Source organism: Bombina bombina, chromosome 1, assembly GCF_027579735.1.
Source record: "Bombina bombina isolate aBomBom1 chromosome 1, aBomBom1.pri, whole genome shotgun sequence".
NCBI lineage: Eukaryota > Metazoa > Chordata > Amphibia > Anura > Bombinatoridae > Bombina > Bombina bombina.
The window spans coordinates 448,002,960-448,029,354 of record NC_069499.1 but is presented as its reverse complement, the minus strand read 5'-3'; the positions used below and the strand labels follow the sequence as shown (position 1 = coordinate 448,029,354).

General features: G+C 38.5%; 1 protein-coding gene across 1 annotated transcript in view; it reads left to right on the top strand.

Moving 5' to 3' along the window:
- Positions 1–25,333, top strand: part of TLK1 (tousled like kinase 1) — a 725,439-nt gene extending 700,106 nt beyond the window's left edge. The window contains 1 exon segment of the mRNA XM_053698426.1: positions 23,468–25,333. Coding sequence (XP_053554401.1) covers positions 23,468–23,644 — 177 coding nt within the window. The 3' untranslated portion in view covers positions 23,645–25,333.
- The last annotated feature ends 1,062 nt before the right edge of the window (positions 25,334–26,395 follow it).

The window sequence follows — 26,395 nt, the reverse complement described above, 5'->3', positions numbered from 1 at the left end:
AGGTTTGTCTGCAAGTTCCTTGAAAGTACAAATCTCTGCTCTGTTTTATTTCACAGAAAGATTGCTAAGCTTCCTGATATTCACTGTTTTGTACAGGCTTTGGTCCGTATCAAGCCTGTCATTAAATCAATCTCTCTTTTTTGGTTTTGAAGGCTTTACAGGCTCCTCCTTTTGAGCCTATCATTCTTTGGATATTAAACTACTTTCTTGGAAAGTGTTGTTCCTTTGGGCTATCTCTTCGGCTAGAAGAGTTTCTGAATTATCTGCTCTTTCTTGTGAGTCTCCTTTTCTGATTTTCCATCAGGATAAGGCAGTTTTGCAGACTTGCTTGCTTTTGATTTTACTTTTTGTATAAGAATTTTATCATAAGCATTTTTTCCTATTCCTGAAACTGCTATATTGAGGAAATTGGATATTTAGTTTAAATGTTTTTTTCTTTTTTTTGTTACATTTTGCAAGATGTCTCAAACTGATCCTGCCTCTGATGTAAATGTAGAAACTATGCTGCCTGAACACAATTCTGCCAAAGCTAAGTGTGTTTGGCTGATCTTATTTCTTCTGCTCAATTATGTGGCATTTGTTAGAAACATTATCAGGATGTAATAATTTGTCATGAGTACAAATACATCTACTGTTATTCCTTCTCAGTCTAATGTACCTGATATTCCTGCATATATGAAATGTTTTATTGCTGCAGCCATAGAGAAGGCTATGCCTGCTATTCTGCCTTCAAATAAACGTAAAAGGTCTTTCCAAACTTGTCATAGATCAAATGAATTTTGTACTGACCGACCGCATACTGAAATATCGTCTACTGATGAGGGTTCCTCTGACTCAGAGGATCCTGCATCAGAGACAGGAATTGACCAATCTTCTTTTTTATTTAAAATTGAACATATACGTTCTCTATTAAAGGAAGTATTGTTTACTTTGGGTATTGAGGAGTCTAGTCCTCCTCATAGCAAAGCTAATACTTGTTTAAATTCTGTATTTAAGACTTCTGAGGTTACTCCTGAGGTTTTTCCTATTCCAGATGCTTTCTCCAATATGATTGCTGAAGAATGGTCTAAACCTGGTACCTCTTTTAACCCCTTTTTCTAGGTTTAAGAAGTTATATCCTTTACCTGTGGCTAGTCTAGAGTTTGGGGAAAAGGTCCCTAAGGTTGATGGAGCTATTTCCACTCTTGCCAAATGTACTACTTTTCCTATGGAAGATAGTACTTCTTTTAAGGATCCTTTCGATAGGAAGCTTGAATCTTACCTTAGAAGAGTGTATTTACATACTGGCTATATTCTTAGACCAGCTATTTATATGGCTGATGTTGCTGCTTCTTCAACTTTTTGGTTGGACAAATTACAGCAGCAGTTAACAGATCCTGAACTATCTAGCATTATTCTTTTACTACAACATTCAAATCCATTTTATTTGTGATGCTATATTTGATGTCATTAAGATTAATGTCAAATCTATGTCTTAAGCTATTCTAACTAGAAGAGCTTTATGGCTTACATCTTGGAATCCTGACATGGTGTCTAAATATAGATTATTATCTCTCTTTTCATGGTAATAATTTGTTTGGTTCTCAACTGGATTCCATTATCTCCACTATCACTGGGGGTAAGGGAGTTTGTTTGCCCCAAGACAAGAAATCTAAGGGTAAATTTAAAGCTCCCAATCGTTTTCTATTCATTTCGTCAGAATAGAGAACAGAAAACCACTCCTTCTCCTAAGGCCTCTGGCTCTAATTGGAGACCATCTCCAAATTGGAATAAATCCAAGCCTTATAAGAAACCAAATCCAACCCTTAAGACTGCATGAAGGTGCGGCCCTCAAACCAGTTCTTCTGGTGGGGGGCAGACTAAAGTTATTTCAAGACATTTGGACAAATTCTGTCCAAAATCAATGGATTCAGAATATTGTTGTTCAAGGGTATTGAATAGCACCTCCCATAGGAAGATTCTTTCTTACGCATGTTCCAACAAACCCTGTGAAGGCTCAGGCTTTTCTGAAGGTATGTTTCAGACCTAGAGCTTTCAGGGGTGATCGTACCAGTTCCTCAGCAGGAACAGGGATTAATGTTCTATTCAAATCTATTCATTGTCCCAAAGAATGAATATTCTTTCAGACCAATCCTGGATCTGGAAACTTTAAATCGTTTTGTAAGAGTCCCAACTTTCAAGATGGTGACTATAAGGACTATTCTGCCTTTTGTTCAGCAAGGTCATTTCATGTCCGCAATAGACTTACAGGACGCTTATCTTCACATTCCGATTAATCCAGACCACTATTGGTTTCTGAGATTCTCTTTTGTAGACAAGCATTACCAATTTGTCGCTCTACCATTTGGCCTAGCAACAGCACCAAGAATTCTCTGGAAGGTTCTCGGTGCCCTTCTAATCAGAGAGCATGGTATTGCTGTGTTTCCTTATTTGGACAATATCTTGGTACTAGCTCAATCTTTTCATTTAGCAGAATCTCACACTAAACAACTGTTTCTTCAAAGACGTAATTTACCAAAGAGTTTCTTGATTCCTCAGACAAAGGTCACCTTCTTAGGTTTCAAGATTCAGTGTCCATGACTCTCTAACAGACAAGAGACAAATGAAATTGGTCTTAGTCTAAAGGTTTAGACAAGCTATCGTTCCCTTCAGTGGCTATGTGCATGGAAGGTTTAGGTCTCATGATTACAGCATCGGACACAATCCCCTTTGCTCGTTTTCATATGAGACCTCTACAGCTTTGCATGTTGCACCAGTGGTGCGGGGATTATACTCTCAAATATCACAGTTGATATACTTAAATCCCAACACTCAACTCTCTCTGACTTAGTGGTTATACCATCACCTTATTGTTCAAGGGGCCTCCTTTGTTCATCCTTCTTGGACTGTGATCACAACAGATGCAAGTCTTACAGGTTGGGGAGCTGTCTGGGGGTCTCTGACAGCACAAGGGGTTTGGAATCCTCAAAAAGGCGAGGTTACCAATCAATATTTTAGAACTCTCTGCTATTTTCAGAGCTCTTCAGGCTTGGCCTCTATTAAAGAGAGAACTTTACATTAGTTTTCAAACAGACAATAACAGTGGCATATGTCAATAATCAAGGGGGGACTCGCATTCCTTTAGCAATGAAAGCTGTTTCTCTGATACTTTCTTGGGCGGAATCCAACTCTTGTCAAATCTGTGATTCATATCCCAGGTGTAGACAATTGGGAAGCGGATTATCTCAGCCGTCATTCTCTACGTCTGGGGTAGTGGTCTCTCCATCCAGATGTGCTTTTTCAACTTGTACAGATGTGGGGTCTTCCAGAAATAGATCTGATGGCCTCTCGTCTGAACAAGAAACTTCTCAGATACCTTTCCAGGTCTAGGGATCCTCAGGCGGAAATGATGGATGCTCTAGCAGTTCCCTGGTTTTACCAACCTGCTTACATTTTTCCGCCTCTGGTTCTTTTTTCAAAGGTGATCTTCAAGATCATAATGGAACAATCTTATGTGTTTCTGATAGCACCAGCATGGCCTCACAGGTTTTGGTATGCGGACCTTGTCTGAATGTCCAGTTGCCAGCCTTGGTCACTTCCAATAAGACCAGACCTTCTGTCTCAAGTCCCAGTTTTCCATCAGGATCTCAAATCTCTAAATTTGAAGACTTAGTTCTTAGTCATAGAGGTTTCTCTGACTGAGTAACACTAGGATAGTGGCTCGAAAGTCTTTTTCAAGGAAGATTTACCATGATTATTCTTGGCATTCTTTTATAATTCCTAGGATTCTACAGTGTCTGCAGGATGGTTTGGATAAAGGTTTGTCTGCAAATACTTTGAAAGGACAAATCTGTTCTTTCTGTCTTATTTCATAGATTACTAAGCCTCTTGATATTCACTGTTTTGTTCAGGCTTTGATTACTTATCAACCCTGTTTTTAAATCAATTTCTCCTCCTTGGAGTCTCAATTTGGTTTTAAAGATTTTGCAGGCTCCTTCTTTTGAGCCTATGCATTATTTGGATATTAAACTACTTTCTTGGAAAGTGTTATTTCTTTTGGCTATCTCTTCTGCTAGAAGAATTTCTGAATTGTCTGCTGTCTTGTGAGTAACCTTATCTGATTTTTCATCCAGATAAAGCTGTTTTGCGGACTTCGTTTAAATTTTTACCTAAAGTTGTGAATTCTAACAACATCTATAGGGAAATTATTGTTCCTTCCTCGTGTCCTAATCCTAAGAATACTCTTGAAGGTCTTTACATTCTTACATGTGGTAAGAGCTTTGAAATATTATGTTGAGGCTACTAAAGATTTCAGAAAGACTTCTAGTCTATTTGTTATTTTTTCTGGTTCCAGAAAAGATCAGAAAGCCTCTGCCATTTCCTTAGCATCTTGTTTGAAGCTTTTGATTCACAAAGCTTATTTGGAGGCGGGCAGTCATTCTACTAGATCAGTCGCCACATCTTGGGCTTTCAAGAATGTAGCTTCAGTTGATCAAATTTGCTAAGCAGCAACATTTACTACATTTTACCATTTTGATGTGTTTGCTTCTTTGGAAGCAGCCTTAGGTAGAAAGTTTCTTCAGGCAGCTGTCTGTTTGATTCTAGTGCCTATGATTTGATTTTTTTTGATTTTTTTTTAATAAAGTTTTTTTATTGAGACATGGTTACCGAATGTACAGTCACAGACTCAACAATATTTCAGGAATCACACAAATGTCATCAATTAACAGATATAAAAAAACTAATGCAAGAAAAATAAAAATCTTCAAATTGGTGAGAGAAGTAAAACTGCAATGACCTGGGCCTGAGATGCCTAATTTTTTCCTTTTTATGTATGTGGTGAAGCATTTAGTTTACTGGTGGATAGAAGGGTATGGGTGGAAATGGCTTAAGCTACACCTACAAATATTAATGAGGTATAATAGTTTGGTATGTAATGTTGAATAGGGAAAATCAGCAGGCAAAAGCTGCTTTCAAATGGGGGAGGAGATATGGGGAGGGGAGGTAGTATGAAATGGCTCCAAAGGAAGCCAGCAATTATAATGGATACAGTTATTGTGAAAGTGGAATTTATGAATATGATTACTCGAAGAGTTGCTAGGTGTTGGTGATATCTCTGATTGGATATGGAGAGTTGTCGTTATATTTTGAGGCGGGTAGTTAGGGTTTGAGTTATACTTTCACTATGGGTATAGTAAATGAAAGCAGAGGGTTACCTGGAGAAGGAGAGGGATACTCTCTCTAGAGATGGGAGGAGATTGTAGGGTAATGGGCGTGTAAGTGGGATTGTGTGTATTATGAGGATGAATAGAAATAAAAGTGATTTACAAGAGAGATTAGTATAAGACAATAAAGTGGAGGCGGGAAGTAGTGGGTCCGGTTAAAAGGGTGAGTTATGTTATGGGTGCATAGGGCAATGAAGGTAAGTTTAAGTATGGTTTCATTTGATAATAATACTGGTGTGTGTCTACCTGTAGCAGAGCTAGAGTGTAACCTCCACTAAAAAGGGAATGTCAAAGGGATATGCAGGCTAACCATGCTGAAACAGAGCAAAGAGAGGAAGTGGAATATAGTTAAACCACTACATAACAATTAGGCTAAGGGAGAACTACGAAATTTTAAGACAGGCGAATTTGTAACATATAATTCTAGATATGTTAATCTATATTCTCATTGAAGGTTATATAGGGTCCCTGGGTTTAGCTGAATTAATATACACGGAGATTTACCAACCACTGGAAGAACAAATTAAACCTCCGAAAAGTATCATTACCGTATATTTGTGTGAACCCACAGAACATAATAAGAAGGAACAAAGCCATCCCAATTAGGAAAAACTTTGACTGCCTTGAAATTAGGAGGAAAAAACAAGTAGTGCATAGTTGGCTTATAGGTGGTCATTATTCACATAAGTATGTCAAAATGTCATTTCTTTCATGTAATTAGCAAGAATCCATGAGCTAGTGACGTATGGGATATACATTCCTACCAGGAGGGGCAAAGTTTCCCAAACCTCAAAATGCCTATAAATACACCCCTCACCACACCCACAATTCAGTTTTACAAACTTTGCCTCCTATGGAGGTGGTGAAGTAAGTTTGTGCTAGATTCTACGTTGATATGCGCTCCGCAGCAAGTTGGAGCCCGGTTTTCCTCTCAGCGTGCAGTGAATGTCAGAGGGATGTGAGGAGAGTATTGCCTATTTGAATGCAGTGATCTCCTTCTACGGGGTCTATTTCATAGGTTCTCTGTTATCGGTCGTAGAGATTCATCTCTTACCTCCCTTTTCAGATCGACGATACACTCTTATTTATATACCATTACCTCTGCTGATTTTCGTTTCAGTACTGGTTTGGCTTTCTACAAACATGTAGATGAGTGTCCTGGGGTAAGTAATCTTATTTTCTGTGACACTCTAAGCTATGGTTGGGCACTTTATTTATAAAGTTCTAAATATATGTATTCAAACATTTATTTGCCTTGACTCAGGATGTTCAACATTCCTTATTTTCAGACGGTCAGTTTCATATTTGGGATAAATGCATTTGAATCAATCTTTTTTCTTACCTTAAAATTTGACTCTTTTTTCCCTGTGGGCTGTTAGGCTCGCGGGGGCTGAAAATGCTTCATTTTATTGCGTCATTCTTGGCGCGGACTTTTTTGGCGCAAAAAATCTTTTCTGTTTCCGGCGTCATACGTGTCGCCGGAAGTTGCGTCATTTTTTACGTCCTTTTGCGCCAAAAATGTCGGCGTTCCGGATGTGGCGTCATTTTTGGCGCCAAATAATGTGGGCGTCTTATTTGGCGCTAAAAAATATGGGCGTCGCTTTTGTCTCCACATTATTTCAGTTTCATTTTTTCTTTGCTTCTGGTTACTAGAAGCTTGTTTATTGGCATTTTTTCCCATTCCTAAAACTGTCATTTAAGGAATTTGATCAATTTTGCTTTATATGTTGTTTTTTCTCTTACATATTGCAAGATGTCTCACGTTGCATCTGAGTCAGAAGATACTTCAGGAAAATCGCTGTCTAGTGCTGGAACTACCAAAGCTAAGTGTATCTGCTGTAAACTTTTGGTAGCTATTCCTCCGGCTGTTGTTTGTATTAATTGTCATGACAAACTTGTTAAAGCTGATAATATTTCCTTTAGTAATGTACCATTGCCTGTTGCAGTTCCTTCAACATCTAAGGTGCAGAATGTTCCTGATAACATAAGAGATTTTGTTTCTGAATCCATCAAGAAGGCTATGTCTGTTATTTCTCCTTCTAGTAAACATAAAAAATATTTTAAAACTTCTCTCTCTACAGATGAATTTTTAAATGAACATCATCATTCTGATTCTGATGACTCTTCTGGTTCAGAGGATTCTGTCTCAGAGATTGATGCTGATAAATCTTCATATTTATTTAAAATGGAATTTATTCGTTCTTTACTTAAAGAAGTACTAATTGCTTTAGAAATAGAGGAGTCTGGTCCTCTTGATACTAATTCTAAACGTTTAGATAAGGTATTTAAATCTCCTGTGGTTATTCCAGAAGTTTTTCCTGTTCCTAATGCTATTTCTGAAGTAATTTCCAGAGAATGGGATAAATTGGGTAATTCATTTACTCCTTCTAAACGTTTTAAGCAATTATATCCTGTGCCGTCTGACAGATTAGAATTTTGGGACAAAATCCCTAAAGTTGATGGGGATATTTCTACCCTTGCTAAACGTACTACTATTCCTACGTCAGATGGTACTTCGTTTAAGGATCCTTTAGATTGGAAAATTGAATCCTTTCTAAGAAAAGCTTAGCTTGGCTGATGTTGCTGCAGCTTCAACTTTTTGGTTGGAGACTTTAGCGCAACAAGTAACAGATCATGATTCTCATAATATTATTATTCTTCTTCAGCATGCTAATAATTTTATCTGTGATGCCATTTTTGATATTATCAGAGTTGATGTCAGGTTTATGTCTCTAGCTATTTTAGCTAGAAGAGCTTTATGGCTTAAAACTTGGAATGCTGATATGGCTTCTAAATCAACTCTACTTTCCATTTCTTTCCAGGGTAACAAATTATTTGGTTCTCAGTTGGATTCTATTATCTCAACTGTTACTGGTGGGAAAGGAACTTTTTTACCACAGGATAAAAAATCTAAGGGTAAAAACAGGGCTAATAATCGTTTTCGTTCCTTTCGTTTCAACAAGGAACAAAAGCCTGATCCTTCATCCTCAGGAGCAGTTTCAGTTTGGAAACCATCTCCAGTCTGGAATAAATCCAAGCCTTCTAGAAAGGCAAAGCCTGCTTCTAAGTCCACATGAAGGTGCGGCCCTCATTCCAGCTCAGCTGGTAGGGGGCAGGTTACGTTTTTTCAAAGAAATTTGGATCAATTCTGTTCACAATCTTTGGATTCAGAACATTGTTTCAGAAGGGTACAGAATTGGTTTCAAGATGAGACCTCCTGCAAAGAGATTTTTTCTTTCCCATGTCCCAGTAAATCCAGTGAAAGCTCAAGCATTTCTGAATTGTGTTTCAGATCTAGAGTTGGCTGGAGTAATTATGCCAGTTCCAGTTCTGGAACAGGGGATGGGGTTTTATTCAAATCTCTTCATTGTACCAAAGAAGGAGAATTCCTTCAGACCAGTTCTGGATCTAAAAATATTGAATCTTTATGTAAGGATACCAACGTTCAAAATGGTAACTGTAAGGACTATCTTGCCTTTTGTTCAGCAAGGGCATTATATGTCCACAATAGATTTACAGGATGCTTATCTGCATATTCCGATTCATCCAGATCATTATCAGTTCCTGAGATTCTCTTTTCTGGACAAGCATTACCAGTTTGTGGCTCTGCCGTTTGGCCTAGCTACAGCTCCAAGAATTTTTACAAAGGTTCTCGGTGCCCTTCTGTCTGTAATCAGAGAACAGGGTATTGTGGTATTTCCTTATTTGGACGATATCTTGGTACTTGCTCAGTCTTTACATTTAGCAGAATCTCATACGAATCGACTTGTGTTGTTTCTTCAAGATCATGGTTGGAGGATCAATTCACCAAAAAGTTCATTGATTCCTCAGACAAGGGTAACCTTTCTGGGTTTCCAGATAGATTCAGTGTCCATGACTCTGTCTTTAACAGACAAGAGACGTCTAAAATTGATTTCAGCTTGTCGAAACCTTCAGTCACAATCATTCCCTTCGGTAGCCTTATGCATGGAAATTCTAGGTCTTATGACTTCTGCATCGGACGCGATCCCCTTTGCTCGTTTTCACATGCGACCTCTTCAGCTCTGTATGCTGAATCAATGGTGCAGGGATTACACAAAGATATCTCAATTAATATCTTTAAAACCGATTGTACGACACTCTCTAACGTGGTGGACAGATCACCATTGTTTAATTCAGGGGGCTTCTTTTGTGCTTCCGACCTGGACTGTAATTTCAACAGATGCAAGTCTCACAGGTTGGGGAGCTGTGTGGGGATCTCTGACGGCACAAGGAGTTTGGGAATCTCAGGAGGTGAGATTACCGATCAATATTTTGGAACTCCGTGCAATTTTCAGAGCTCTTCAGTCTTGGCCTCTTCTGAAGAGAGAATCGTTCATTTGTTTTCAGACAGACAATGTCACAACTGTGGCATACATCAATCATCAAGGAGGGACTCACAGTCCTCTGGCTATGAAAGAAGTATCTCGAATTCTGGTTTGGGCGGAATCCAGCTCCTGTCTAATCTCTGCGGTTCATATCCCAGGTATAGACAATTGGGAAGCGGATTATCTCAGTCGCCAAACGTTGCATCCGGGCGAATGGTCTCTTCACCCAGAGGTATTTCTTCAGATTGTTCAAATGTGGGAGCTTCCAGAAATAGATCTGATGGCGTCTCATCTAAACAAGAAACTTCCCAGGTATCTGTCCAGATCCCGGGATCCTCAGGCGGAAGCAGTGGATGCATTATCACTTCCTTAGAAGTATCATCCTGCTTATATCTTTCCGCCTCTAGTTCTTCTTCCAAGAGTAATCTCCAAGATTCTGAAGGAATGCTCGTTTGTTCTGCTGGTAGCTCCGGCATGGCCTCACAGGTTTTGGTATGGCCTCTTGCCATCCGTGGACTCTTCCGCTACGACCAGACCTTCTGTCGCAAGGTCCTTTTTTCCATCAGGATCTCAAATCCTTAAATTTAAAGGTATGGAGATTGAACGCTTGATTCTTAGTCAAAGAGGTTTCTCTGACTCTGTGATTAATACTATGTTACAGGCTCGTAAATCTGTATCCAGAGAGATATATTATAGAGTCTGGAAGACTTATATTTCTTGGTGTCTTTCTCATCATTTTTCTTGGCATTCTTTTAGAATTCCAAGAATTTTACAGTTTCTTCAGGATGGTTTAGATAAAGGTTTATCCGCAAGTTCTTTGAAAGGACAAATCTCTGCTCTTTCTGTTCTTTTTCACAGAAAGATTGCTAATCTTCCTGATATTCATTGTTTTGTACAAGCTTTGGTTCGTATAAAACCTGTCATTAAGTCAATTTCTCCTCCTTGGAGTTTGAATTTGGTTCTGGGGGCTCTTCAAGCTCCTCCGTTTGAACCTATGCATTCATTGGACATTAAATTACTTTCTTGGAAAGTTTTGTTCCTTTTGGCAATCTCTTCTGCCAGAAGAGTTTCTGAATTATCTGCTCTTTCTTGTGAGTCTCCTTTTCTGATTTTTCATCAGGATAAGGCAGTGTTGCGAACTTCTTTTGAATTTTTACCTAAAGTTGTGAATTCCAACAACATTAGTAGAGAAATTGTGGTTCCTTCATTATGTCCTAATCCTAAGAATTCTAATGAGAAATCGTTACATTCTTTGGATGTTGTTAGAGCTTTGAAATATTATGTTGAAGCTACTAAGTCTTTCTGAAAGACTTCTAGTTTATTTGTTATCTTTTCCGGTTCTAGAAAAGGCCAGAAAGCTTCTGCCATTTCTTTGGCATCTTGGTTGAAATCTTTAATTCATCTTGCCTATGTTGAGTCGGGTAAAACTCCGCCTCAGAGGATTACAGCTCATTCTACTAGGTCAGTTTCTACTTCCTGGGCGTTTAGGAATGAAGCTTCGATTGATCAGATTTGCAAAGCAGCAACTTGGTCCTCTTTGCATACTTTTACTAAATTCTACCATTTTGATGTATTTTCTTCTTCTGAAGCAGTTTTTGGTACAAAAGTACTTCAGGCAGCGGTTTCAGTTTGAATCTTCTGCTTATGTTTTTCATTAAACTTTATTTTGGGTGTGGATTATTTTCAGCAGGAATTGGCTGTCTTTATTTTATCCCTCCCTCTCTAGTGACTCTTGCGTGGAAAGATCCACATCTTGGGTAATCATTATCCCATACGTCACTAGCTCATGGACTCTTGCTAATTACATGAAAGAAAACATAATTTATGTAAGAACTTACCTGATAAATTCATTTCTTTCATATTAGCAAGAGTCCATGAGGCCCACCCTTTTTTTGTGGTGGTTATGATTTTTGTATAAAGCACAATTATTCCAATTCCTTATTTTATATGCTTTCGCACTTTTTTATCACCCCACTTCTTGGCTATTCGTTAAACTGAATTGTGGGTGTGGTGAGGGGTGTATTTATAGGCATTTTGAGGTGCAAGTGTCCCTGCCCATCAACATTCTGAAACTCAGGGCCATGATTTCTTCTGCTCATAGAGTCTGAGTTGTTGGCACTCCAGTGTGATTCTCCTTATTTGGTATTTCACCAGGATAAGGCGTTGTTGAGAACTTTATTGGTTTTTCTACCAAAGGTGGTATATACGGACAATATAAATCAGGAGATTGTCATGCTGTCCTTATTTCCTAACCCCTGTTCTTCTAAGGAGAGGTTGCTACACAACCTGGATGTGGTTAGGGCTCTAAAGTTTTACCTTCATGCCACTAAGGATTTTCATTAGTCGTCAAGTTTTTTTTTTTTTCCCCCTTTTCTCTGGTAAGCGCAAGGGTCAAAAGGCTACGGCTGTTTCTCTGTTGTCTTGGCTGAGAAATCTAATTTGTAGGGCTTATCAGGAGGCAGGTCACTGGCCTCCATCCCGTATTACTGCTCGTTCCACTGTTTCTGTGTCTACATCTTGGACCTTCAAGAATGAGGCTATGGTAGGAAAGATCTGCAAAGCTGCTTCCTGGTCTTCTTTTCATGCATTTACAAAATGTTATACATTTTGATGTTTTTGCCTCAGCTGAAGCTTCTTTTGGCAGGAATGTTATTCAGCCGTTGTGCTTAGCAACAAGGTAACTGCCTTGTTTGTTAATCCCGCCTTTTTTCTTTTGTAGGCTCCACAGCTTGGGTATAGATTCCAATATGTATGATTAGGATTTTGTGGATTCTCACTACCATTAGAAAGAAAACAAAATGTTGTCTTACCTGATAAATTATTTTCTCTCTTGGTAGTGAGTCCACAAACCCACCCTGTTTATTTGGTGGAAGTTCCAGTTTGCACCTCCTACCCCTGTGTCTGTCTTGCGTTTCCCTATCCTCGAAAATGAACTACTGAGGGTAGGAGGAATAGGTGTGATAGTTAAAAGGGACACTGAACCCAAAAAAAATTTCTTTAGTGATACAGATAGATCATGCAATTTTAAGCAACTTTCTAATTTACTCCTATTATCACATTTTCTTCGTTCACTTGCTATCTTTATTTAAAAAAGAAGGCATCTAAGCTTCTTTTTGGTTCAGTATCTGGACAGCACTTTTTTATTGGTGGATGAATTTACCCACCAATCAGCAAGAACAACCCAGGTTGTTCACCAAAAAATGGTCCGGCATCTAAACTTAATTGTTGCATTTCAAATAAAGATACCAAGAGAATGAAGAAAATTTGATAATAGGAGTAAATTAGAAAGTTGCTTAAAATTGCATGCTCTATCTGAATCACAAAAGAAAAAATTTGGGTTCAGTGTCCCTTTAAATGCTCTGGTTGGGGTGTCTTTGCCTCCTCCTGGTGGCCAGGTGATGTAATCCCATACTTAAGATTAGGATTTCGTGGATTTTGTTATTTTTTTGGTTTGCCAACTTGATCTTGAGAATCAGAAGAAGCCATAATGAAAATAATTTTTCCAAACAAATAATTGCCAAGGAAGAAAAAAGTTTTATTATGAGGGTCTACAAATAGGTCCTTCTTATAATAGGATGACTTCCCGCAAGTGACGTCTGACACCTTGCAGTTCACGGGGGACAATTGGCTTTAGACTTCCCCAGGCATAATGGTACACTTGATTTTTCGAGTCAATCAATGCTTTAAAGTTATCAATATTCCTTCCTTGCTCGCAGCAAATTTTGACTTTCTAGAAGTTCTTTAGTACATTTATGAAGCAAACTTGATTTTGTTCGCCATGAGCAACGACATATAATTCAACTGGTGAAAAAATTGACGCTTTAGTACATGTGTGCCACAATGCTACAGCTTAATATGCAGGCTAAAGTGTGAAACCTGTGTTGTAATATTGTTTTTTCTCCAACATTGGTGTGTCCGGTCCACGGCGTCATCCTTACTTGTGGGAATATCTCTTCCCCAACAGGAAATGGCAAAGAGTCCCAGCAAAGCTGGCCATATAGTCCCTCCTAGGCTCCGCCCACCCCAGTCATTCTCTTTGCCGTTGCACAGGCAACATCTCCACGGAGATGGTTAAGAGTATGTGGTGTTTAGTTGTAGTTTTTTATTCTACTATCAAGAGTTTGTTATTTTAAAATAGTGCTGGTATGTACTATTTACTCTGAAACAGAAAAAGATGAAGATTTCTGTTTGTGAGAGGAAGATGATTTTAGCAGACAGTAACTAAAATCGATTGCTGTTTCCACATAGGACTGTTGAGATGAAGTAACTTCAGTTGGGGGAAACAGCAGACTTTTCTGCTTAAGGTATGACTAGCCATATTTCTAACAAGACTGTGTAATGCTGGAAGGCTGTCATTTCCCCTCATGGGGACCGGTAAGCCATTTTCTTAGTCTCAAACAGAATAAAGGGCTTAATATGGGCTATAAAACTGGTAGACACTTTTATGGGCTAAATCGATTGCTTTATTTGGACATTTTATACATGTTTATGCTGATAATTCACACTTATAAACTTGGGGAACGTTTTTTAACGTCAGGCACTATATTAGACACCTTTTCCAGTCAGGAAGGGCCTTCCCAGTTGTAGGCTGAGCCTCATTTTCGCGCCATTACTGCACAGTTGTTTTTGAGTGCAAGACATGCAGATGCATGTGTGAGGACCTGAAAGTAGTTGGAAAAGTTCCTAGAAGGCGTCATTTGGTATCGTATTCCCCTCTGGGCTTGGTAAAGTCACAGCAAAGGCTGTAGCTGGGACTGTATAGGGGTTAAATCTGTAACCGGCTCCGGTTTCGTTATTTTAAGGGTTAAAGCTCTGAAAATTGGTGTGCAATACTTTTAATGCTTTAAGACACTGTGGTGAAATTTTGGTAAATTTTGAACAATTCCTTCATATATTTTCACATATTCAGTAATAAAGTGTGCTCTGTTAAAAATTTAAAGAACATCATCAGTTCCTAAGGTTCGCCTTTCTGGACAAACATTACCAGTTTGTGGCCCTCCCATTCGGATTAGCCTCTGCTCCAAGGATTTTCACAAAGGTACTCGGGTCCCTTCTAGCGGTTTTAAGACCGAGGGGCATTGCAGTAGTACCATACTTGGACGACATTCTAATACAAGCGTCGTCCCTTTCAAAATCAAAGGCTCATACAGACATCGTTCTGGCCTTTCTCAGATCTCACGGATGGAAGGTGAACATAGAAAAAAGTTCTCTGTCTCCGTCAACAAGAGTTCCCTTCCTGGGAACAATAATAGATTCCTTAGAAATGAGGATCTTTCTGACAGATGTCAGAAAGTCAAAACTTCTAAGCGCTTGTCAAGTTCTTCATTCTGTTCCACGTCCTTCCATAGCTCAGTGCATGGAAGTAGTAGGGTTGATGGTTGCAGCAATGGACATAGTTCCTTTTGCGCGAATTCATCTAAGACCATTACAACTGTGCATGCTGAAACAGTGGTATGGGGACTATACAGACTTGTCTCCAGTGATTCAAGTAGATCAGAAGACCAGAGATTCACTCCGTTGGTGGATATCCCTGGACACCTATCCCAGGGAATGAGCTTCCGCAGACCAGAGTGGGTCATTGTCACGACCAACGCCAGTCTAGTGGGCTGGGGTGCGGTCTGGGAATCCCTGAAAGCTCAGGGACTATGGTCTCGGGAAGAGTCTCTTCTCCCGATAAACATTCTGGAACTATGAGCGATATTCAATGCTCTCAGGGCTTGGCCTCAGCTTGCAAAGGCCAGATTCATAAGATTCCAATCAGACAACATGACGACTGTTGCGTATATCAATCATCAGGGGGGAACAAGGAGTTCCCTGGCGATGAAAGAAGTAACCAAAATAATACAATGGGCGGAGAATCACTCCTGCCATCTATCTGCGATCCACATCCCAGGTGTGGAAAACTGGGAAGCGGATTATCTGAGTCGTCAGACATTCCATCCGGGGGAGTGGGAACTCCACCCGGAGATTTTTGCCCAGTTGACTCAATTATGGGGCATTCCAGACATGGATCTGATGGCGTCTCGTCAGAACTTCAAGGTTCCTTGCTACGGGTCCAGATCCAGGGATCCCAAGGCGACTCTACTGGATGCACTAGTAGCGCCTTGGACCTTCAACCTAGCTTATGTGTTCCCACCGTTTCCTCTCATTCCCAGGCTGGTAGCCAGGATCAAACAGGAGAGGGTCTCGGTGATTTTGATAGCTCCTGCGTGGCCACGCAGGACTTGGTATGCAGACCTGGTGAATATGTCATCGGTTCCACCATGGAAGCTACCTTTGAGACAGGACCTTCTTGTTCAGGGTCCATTCGAACATCCAAATCTGGTCTCCCTCCAGCTGACGGCTTGGAGATTGAACGCTTGATTCTATCAAAGCGTGGGTTTTCAGATTCGGTGATTGATACTCTGGTTCAGGCCAGAAAACCGGTAACTAGAAAGATTTACCATAAAATATGGAAAAGATATATCTGCTGGTGTGAATCCAAGGGATTCCCTTGGAATAAGCTAAAAAATTCCTAAGATTCTTTCCTTTCTGCAAGAAGGTTTGGATAAAGGATTATCTGCAAGTTCTCTAAAGGGACAGATTTCTGCTTTATCTGTCTTACTACACAAACGACTGGCAGCTATGCCAGATGTTCAAGCATTTGTTCAGGCTCTGGTTAGGATCAAGCCTGTTTACAGACCTTTGACTCCTCCCTGGAGTCTAAATCTAGTTCTTTCAGTTCTTCAAGGGGTTCCGTTTGAACCTCTACATTCCATAGATATTAAGTTATCTTGGAAAGTTTTGTTTTTGGTTGCTATTTCTTCTTCTAGAAGAGTTTCAGAGTTATCTGCTCTGCAGTGTTCTCTGCCCTATCTGGTGTTCCATGCAGATAAGGTGGTTTTGCGTACTAAGCCTGGTTTTCTTCCAAAGGTTGTTTCTAACAAAAATATTAACCAGGAGATAGTTGTACCTTCTTTGTGTCCGAATCCAGTTTCAAAGAAGGAACGTTTGTTACACAATTTGGATGTAGTCCGTGCTCTAAAATTCTATTTAGAAGCTGCAAAAGATTTCAGACAAACATCTTCTCTGTTTGTCGTCTATTCTGGTAAAAGGAGAGGTCAAAAAGAGACTTCTACCTCTTTCCTTTTGGCTTAAAAGCATCATCCGATTGGCTTACGAGACTGCCGGACGGCAGCCTCCTGAAAGAATCACAGCTCACTCCACTAGGGCTGTGGCTTCCAAGAACGAGGCTTCTGTTGATCAGATATGTAAGGCAGCGACTTGGTCTTCACTGCACACTTTTGCCAAATTTTACAAATTTGATACTTTTGCTTCTTCGGAGGCTATTTTTGGGAGAAAGGTTTTGCAAGCCGTGGTGCCTTCCGTTTAGGTAACCTGATTTGCTCCCTCCCTTCATCCGTGTCCTAAAGCTTTGGTATTGGTTCCCACAAGTAAGGATGACGCCGTGGACCAGACACACCAATGTTGGAGAAAACAGAATTTATGCTTACCTGATAAATTACTTTCTCCAACGGTGTGTCCGGTCCACGGCCCGCCCTGGTTTTTTAATCAGGTCTGATGAATTATTTTCTCTAACTACAGTCACCACGGTACCATATGGTTTCTCCTATATTTTTCCTCCTGTCCATCGGTCGAATGACTGGGGTGGGCGGAGCCTAGGAGGGACTATATGGCCAGCTTTGCTGGGACTCTTTGCCATTTCCTGTTGGGGAAGAGATATTCCCACAAGTAAGGATGACGCCGTGGACCGGACACACCGTTGGAGAAAGTAATTTATCAGGTAAGCATAAATTCTGGTTTTTTTTTTTAATAGGATCAAAATCTAAAAATAAAGCATAACACATAAAATTACTATCAATTAAGTTTTTATTATTAGTGATTTCTTACTAATCATTTATCAATTAATCCTACTTTATGCTTCTCTTTGATATTAAACGACTCTCTTTGCCAAAAAGGCAGAACATTCTTTGAGAGAATGCTTTGTCACATGGTTTATTCTTTATATCTGTAGGAATAAAGTAGCAATCTCCAATATAGTATCCAAAACAAGAATCTGTGGGCCCTAACAGCAAAAAGCAGAGCAATGCTAAAAAATCAAGAGAATATAGGAGTGTCAGGCAGGTGACTTCAAATGATTGCTATCTGACAATATCCCATTATTACCCATTATTAATTATTATTATTATTGATACCCATTATTAAAGAATCACTACCAAAATTAAAGTTTAATGATTCAGATAAAGCATGAAATAACTTTCTGAGATATTTCCATTGTTAAAATGTTCACATTCTGAGGCTTCAGCTCCTACTGAGCATGTGCAAAAGTACATAGCATATATTTATATGCATTTTTTGATTGGCTGATAGTCGTCACATGGTACAATGAGGGAAATCGGATTAACGTTGAAATTTGCCAGAATATTTTTTTCTGCTCATTTAAAATTCAAAGTAAGTTCTATTGCATTTTCTTTTTATTATTTATTTAATTATTCTGTTCTACTGTATTTGGTGGTGCTTTAAGTGTTGACAGGGAAGCAGGGATATTTGGAATCTATTACTGCCCACAACACAAAATACACTATAATTAAGTGGTACTTTAGTTTTAAATACAATTTTCAAAAAGCAAGAACTAACATATCCATTTTATATAAAATAAAACCATATTCTTTATTATGTTTCTAGTATATTTTTGTTTGAGATTAAAAGGCTTAACCCCTTTTTTATAAAGGTATCAGTTTTGCCTTGACACTTATAATCTTCAAAAATGATGCCTCTCATTTTATAAAGGAATGTCTTGCTTTTCAAAATAGGGGCTTATGCACATTTTAATGTAGATGTTGTAAAAGTTTAACTCTTCCTAATCCATGTTGGTTTAATTTGTTCTGTTGTTGCTGTAGAAATCATGCTGTGGTTTCATTATATGTAAAGTTTGTTTTTACTACACATAATTAAATATTTTATGGGGAATTACATTTTGAGTTTAAAATATTTCATAAATTGAAACTTTCATTGTAATTGTGTATTTTTGTTTATATTTTTCTTTTGTAAGATGATGGTCCACAGTCCTCCATAGCATATCTGATATTTTTCCTGCCACTAGGAGGAGGTCAATAACCCATACAAGAGCTTTAAAGCCCTCCCATCTCTTTTAGTTTTGTTCTTGGCCTCGTAGGAGATGGTTGAGAATAAAGGTTGTTCCAGCTACTTGCTTATGGATGACAAATTAGGAACTCAGACCTATGTGAGACCCAGAGTCCCACATGAAGTATCATTTACAAAGAAGACAGAAAATACTCTTCACAGCAGCTGAATGATACAGGAATACCCTGTTATGTGCACAGCATTTCCCTGAAAGGACTTCATCCATACCTACTCTCAAATGTTGCAGGGACTCATCCCTACCCTAACCTCCCCCTGAGGGACTGAAATCCTCTGCTATACTCAAATATCTGCACTGGATGGGCTCTCTACTCGATACTGCTGCAGCTGCATTACCATTGACATGCCTGGTAAACCAGTGGAGGGGTAGATGGTATAAGTGTCTGAGGGAGTATTTTTATAGTGTAGAGTGCTCCCTACCAGGATTTCTCTGTACTGTTTATTTTATAAGGTGCCATTGTATACTGTTATAAAGTACAAACATGAAACCAAATATTTCTGTCCCTAATATTTCCATAGAGGAGTCAGTTGCCAATATCCATCTATATACATATACTGTAACATCTTTGCAAAATAAAGATGTATAACAGGTCACTCGCATCTGTAAGGATTGTATATCTCAAATTTTGCTTACATATCAGCTGCAACAGTCTAATGTTTAGAGGGAATCCTCCCTCTACTTGACACTCATGGGGAAAACTACTGTTTTTACTCCTGAAGCTAAAAATAAAATATACATAATAGTGACTGTTTAATGGCTGTCCCCAAACTAAGTTTTAACTCAGTTGTCGGAGGTAAATGTGCAGAATATTTCTTGTGCTTATAACTTAGACTCAAAATTGATAACATCCTCTCTGAAGACCTTAGGTAGCTTTAAACCATAGCACATTCTTATGTGAGTTGCAGTGTACCAAATTTAGTATATGTGCAATTATATATTGTACTAAACATATCAAATGGTGCCATTACCATTTATTGTCACTATATAAGCTATTAATATTTAAAAGTCAATCATTACACTCCATTGCCAGTGGATGTAAACAGTTTATTTATGCCATTCTGCAGCTGCATCTTGCAGATTCTGTACACTGTTCTGTTAAACAAATACTTTTTACATAGGCAGAACTCCTGTATCTGTGCATGCAAGACATTAGATGTCCTATGCTATTAGTGTACACAATCTATAGAATATATCCCTCTAGGTATATACCTTTCGTTCATGGTATTCTACATGTTTTTCTATTGCAGTTTGCAGGATTGATCTGTATTTTTATACAACAGTAGAGATCCTTTAGAGATATTTATTGGTATCTTTTATACATATGTTATGTGTAATTTATATGCACAAAGGTTCTTTCATACATATACTGAATATTGATCATGACTATTTTAGCTATATGTAGAGATCATTTAGAGATAATATCCATTGGTATCTTTTATTCCATCAAGTGATTTATATGTATGCACATACATTTATCATGCAGACACTGACCATCAATTATGAATATTTTATATTGTATATTTACTTTGTGAGTATACAGTCTCTGCTTTCTCTGGACATGGATTTACAAGTATATAATGTGTACCTGTTGCTCTGTGTGCCTCTCCTTAGTCAGGAATGCCACATAACAGTCTAACTATGGGCAAATACTTAAGTAGGTACATGTATACTACATCTGAAGCTTATGTCATGTAAAGTTTATACAAAGTAAAAGTAGTAAAAATCTGATGTATAAGTTTCTACATTTCAGGTTCTACCCTGACAATAGTTTGGATATCCAGATTTATTCTCTTATCCTTCAAGAGATTGAGTGTTTTTGTTCTCTTAGATTGACAAGCGGTCCAATATAAATGTTGTCTATGATCTTAAAAAGCGCAACCTTTGCAACAGGATTTGGAGGATTGGGGCATATTTAATCCTAGTACCTGTGTAATCTCAGGGTCAAGAGATTTTACCCCAATCTGTTTTTTTATCCAAGGGATTTATAATCCTACCCTGGAATTCATATCCCTTAATATATTGGTCTGGATTCCCTCTTGTATAATGGGAACATCCCTCACTGTCTCCCCCCCCCCCCCCCCCCCTTATTCAAGGATCAGTTTGACTATTATAGACCTCTAGGATTCTTATCTGCACTTCCCTACACATAGGCATTATTTTCAGTTATTAAGGTTTTGTATTTCTTCAAAACTTTGCCATTTTGCCACTCTGTGTGGCATACACTCGTGCCGGTAATCAGAATCGGGACATTCAGTTGCTCATCTGGCTAATATCTAGTGCACGGTTATTTTCTGTCAACAGCTGTTGCTCTTACTCTCAAACCTCTGTCTTTCAAGACAATAGTTAGAGTATCAATGTACCTATAGCTCCTTCTGTAAATGCTACCCTTATAGCATGATATGAGTCTTTATAGACTAAATCCTTATGCATCTATTTTCCTGATTGAACTTTGCATTATAAAGATTCTGAGGGTGTGTCTTCCTACATTGAGCTCCATCTATTGGTAGCTCAATGCAGGGAGGCGGTGGGTCTTTTTGTTGCTGCTCAGGCAGTTAATTTAGCCCCCTCTTCACTCAAGACCCCTTTAATAGCGATACTACATTGGTAGTTAAGGAGTTATCTACATTTGGCACACTGATTCCCTTGGGACATCCTTCCTTTACTAGTCTTGGTCTATTGTACCAACAAACTTCGGTCTCCCAGGCTGGGGGGGGGGGGGTGCGTTCTGGGTTTCTCGAAGATTGCAAGTAGTTTGGGTTCACCTTGAGGCAAGATTAACAATAAACCTTCTGAAACGTAGAGTGATCTCTGTGCTAGTCAGCCCTGGCCTCTATTGAAGGAGCAATTTTTATCCTTTTCCTGCCGGACAGCATCATGGTGGTGGCCTACATAGTTATCAAAGAGGTTAACTGCAGTCCACTGGCCATGCAGGAAGTGTCTTACTTTGTGTTGGGCAGAGAGGCATTACAAATCCCTATTGGTAATCACAATACCATGGGGCATATGTATCAAGCTCCGAATGGAGCTTGATGCCCCTTGTTTCTGGCGAGCCTGCAGGCTCGCCAGAAACAACAGTTATGAAGCAGCGGTCACAAAGACACACATCGCCACAATACAACCCGATCTAGTACGATCGGGTTGATTGACACCCCCCTGCTGGCGGCCAGCGTATTGCTCGCCGTATTCAGCGAGGTCTGGCAGACCTGATCCGCACTGTCGGATCAGGTCCGCCAGACCTCGATAAATATGCCCCCATGTGTGAACAACTGGAAGGTAGATCATTCCAGCAGTCGATCTGTCTGTTAATGAGTTGTCTCTACATAGAACATTTTTGATCATTTACTGATCCAATGGGCTTACAGGGCATAGTTTGAATGGCCTCTTAATTCTCACACTTCCAAGCCATTGTGCAAGATCCTAGGATCACATATTAGTCACCTTGGTATGTCCATGGGACTTTTCTTCTAGCCAAATTGTTTTTATTCAAAGAGTCTTCTTTGGATCAATCAGGAGTCAACGTTAGTAATATTATTTGCTCCAACCTGGCACCGCAGCACTTGGTATGTGGACCTAGTCCTAGTGCTAATATCTAGTGCACGCTTATTTTCTGTCAACAGCTGTTGCTCTTACTCTCAAACCTCTGTCTTTCAAGACAATTGGCTTCCATTTAATATGTGATCAACCTTTTGCTTTCCAAAGCTCTTTTCCTATGAGACATAGTCTGTTGTCTCAATGTTCTCTTTTCTGTCAAGATTTCAAACTGTGTAGAGTTTGAATGCCTAGTTTTGGAAAATAGAGATTATTTTTATTTAGTAATTGAATCTAATGCAGACCAGAAAGCCTGTAACACAAGAGATTTAACACAGCATTGTAATACTTTTAAATGGTGTTCTTCCAAAGGGTTTTCTTGGTATCTTTAAAATTCCTAGAATCCTTCAGTTTTCAGGATGCCCTGGTAAGGGTTTGTCCACTATTTTCTGCATAGAAAGTTAGCTAAATTTCCTGAGATTCAAACTTTTGTTTAGGCATTTGTTAGAATTAGGCCACTGATCAAACCTTTTCTCCACCCTGGAAACTGAACTTTTCTATAAATTACAAGGTTCTTCTCTTTGCATTACATTGCTTTTGTCTATTAACCGAGAAAGTACTTTTAGCAATCTCTTTAGCATAAAGAGTTTCTAAATTGTTAAACTTGTCTGTGATTCTACATTTCTCACTATCACAAAGTGAAGGGCATGCTTTGTACTAAATATGATTTTCTTCATTAATCAAGAGATGGTTGTTCCTTCATTGTGTTCAGATCCTGCTAACTTCAGGCTGCAGTGTCTGCTAAATAAGAACTGCCAGAAACATTGTCCCACCCTTTCCGTAACATAGACCATCGGTTTGGGTATTAATTCCATATGTTATGGAGGACTGTGGACCATCATTTTACGAAAGAAAACAAAATGTATGCTTACCATTATAAATTTATTTTCTTTTGGATTGATGGTCCACATGCCCCGCCCATTTAAATTTTTGGGAGACCGTTCTGACACCTCTATAGACCCTGCTTTGCCTTTTCTTCCTATTCTTTACTCGGCTATACATAAAACTGAGAGAGGTGGGAGGGTTTTAAAGCTCTTGTATGGGTTCTTGACATCCTACTAGTGGCGGGAGATATATCCTAAATTTTATGGAGGACTGTGGACCATTATTCCGAAAGAGAAAATAATTTCAGATAAGCATACATTTTTTGTTTTTTCACTTTTCAGGCTTTCATCAGACGGTGTTTAGCGTACCGCAAAGAAGATAGGTTTGATGTCCACCAATTGGCTAACGATCCTTACCTACTTCCCCACATGAGAAGATCCAACTCTTCAGGAAATCTACATATGTCTGGACTAGTTGCACCTCCAACACCCCCTACTTCAAGTATCATTTCATACTGATACTTGAACATAGCCTGGCATGACTGTACTTTTAAAAAGCTTTCAGGTGCAAAAAAATTAAAGTTTTTTAACCCCGGATGAGTTTGAAGGTATTAGTGTTTTGAAGGTCTTTCTCTGTAGTGTTATTGATATGGTGAGAGAAGAGGAATGAGACTGTGAAAAAAATGTACCTATTGACTCTAATGTAACAATACATTGGCTTCCATTTAATATGTGATCAACCGGTTTTCACTTTGTGGGTAAGGATTCAACTGTGTTTTCAGTGCCCAAAGTGGTAAGGATGATTACTTTGCAATATATTGCTTGGTGGCCAATGTTAAAATGATTCTGATTGTTGCACATTAAACCAGACTTGCTTCTATGTTCAAGCAAGAGTAAAATAATTGTCTTTTTTGGAGGGACATTGTAAATATTATTTGTAATACTAAACACAATTGGTTGATACTGGAGCGTTTTAGCATGAAGGGCATTTTTCATTATGTAATTAAAAAATAAATAAAAAGGAAAATCTATGATTAAAATATTGACTTTACGTTACAAGGGAACATGCACTGCCCACAATCGTCAACACCTGTTTAATTAAACCAAAGCTAAATAAGGGTGTTTTCACAATTTATTTGAAGAGAATTCCACTTTTCTTTATTTAGATATATTCACGTTTCAGAGTAAAGTTGAGTAGATGAGCCATTTGTGCTCTTGATTTTAGTTCTATATTGGATCATTCCATCATGAAAAATGTAATTATTTTGTTGTTTTATACACATGGTGTGCATACAGTAGGTACCAAAAGCAAGCAAGACCTAATATATAATGTTCTATGCAGGATAATGACAAATTCCCTTCTAGTCTAATGTATATTGTTGTACAGATGTCATTTGTTAATGTATTTTCAGCAGCTTTATTTTTTTTTTTTTCCTGTACAAATGTTTAAAGTATGGCTTTTTCTAATTTGAATATTGAATTATTTTTTTTTAAGTCTCCTTGATGGCGCTTTTATTTGCTGCTAAATAACATTGCTCTTATTTCCGCAAAACAATAGTCGCCCCATTTAATGGAGCATATGACTGGTAAAAACCTGGACTATTCATTAACAATCAAGCATGTCTGACGCATCTGTAAAACAGTACTGTACGCCTGTTTATTATGCTCTGTTATTGGGGCATGTTAATGATAGTAAGGATTTTTTTTTGGTTATTTTACTTATTTGAAAGGTTGTATAATACATAAAAAAAATACTATATTTCTCTTGGCTTAACATGGTGTTAGAATGAGCCCCTTTTCTAACAGCCTTGTTAGCTAGAAACTATTTTCTAGGATGCTGATTTTCTTTACTCTACAGATGAAAGGAGACCCTTCAATCGCAGAATACGCAACCATGCACTGTTGCAAGAAGTTGCTCTTTTTCTGTAGCATTAAATGGAGTATTCCTTAAACTGTCATTCATAATGTATAAAAAAATAAAAACAAAAAAAAATTGTAATTTTGTTCATGTTACAAAAGGGGAGGATGTATTAACACAGGTTACCATTTGATATTGTACAGTTAACTGTGGCTCTTGTTTATGATGTTGCAAGCTATTTCATTTTTTCATTGTACATAAATATACATTAACTGTCTCTTTACGATGCTGCTGAAATTGTAGAGAATGTAGCCAAAACAGTAATAAACAATGAAAGTTGAAATTTCAAATTTTGTACTGATTTAATTTTTTTTTAAGACCTTAATTTAGATTTATAAAGTAATGTTACACACCTTTTATACTTTTCATCGGCTGGTTTTCATTTGTATATAGTGTCTAAAACAACCTTTTGACCCCTGTGCTAAGTGAGTATATCCAGTTGGGGCTTCATCCTGTGAACATAGTATAAAACTATGTAATAACATTTTGAGGTTTTAGTACTGTGCAACTCAGAAGCATTGATATTTAAACTTTTATCAAATTTTCTCCAACATAGGTGTGTCCGGTCCACGGCGTCATCCTTACTTGTGGGATATTCTCCTCCCCAACAGGAAATGGCAAAGAGCCCAGCAAAGCTGGTCACATGATCCCTCCTAGGCTCCGCCTTCCCCAGTCATTCTCTTTGCCGTTGTACAGGCAACATCTCCACGGAGATGGCTTAGAGTTTTTTGGTGTTTAACTGTAGTTTTTATTATTCAATCAAGAGTTTGTTATTTTAAAATAGTGCTGGTATGTACTATTTACTCTGAAACAGAAAGGTGATGAAGATTTCTGTTTGTAAGAGGAAAATGATTTTAGCAACCGTTACTAAAATCGATGGCTGTTTCCACACAGGACTGTTGAGAGGAATTAACTTCAGTTGGGGGAAACAGTGAGCAGACTTTTGCTGCTTGAGGTATGACACATTTCTAACAAGACGATGTAATGCTGGAAGCTGTCATTTTCCCTATGGGATCCGGTAAGCCATTTTTATTACATAAGAAAAAAAGGGCTTCACAAGGGCTTTTAAGACTGTAGACATTTTCTGGGCTAAAACGATTGATATATAAACATATTTTATACTTCATAGCTTTGAGGAATTATTTTATTCTTGGGAATTATGTAAAATAACCGGCAGGCACTGTATTGGACACCTTATCCTCTAGGGGCTTTCCCTAATCATAGGCAGAGCCTCATTTTCGCGCCTGTATTGCGCACTTGTTTTTAGGAAGCATGACATGCAGATGCATGTGTGAGGAGCTCTGATACACAGAAAAGACTTTCTGAAGGCGTCATTTGGTATCGTATTCCCC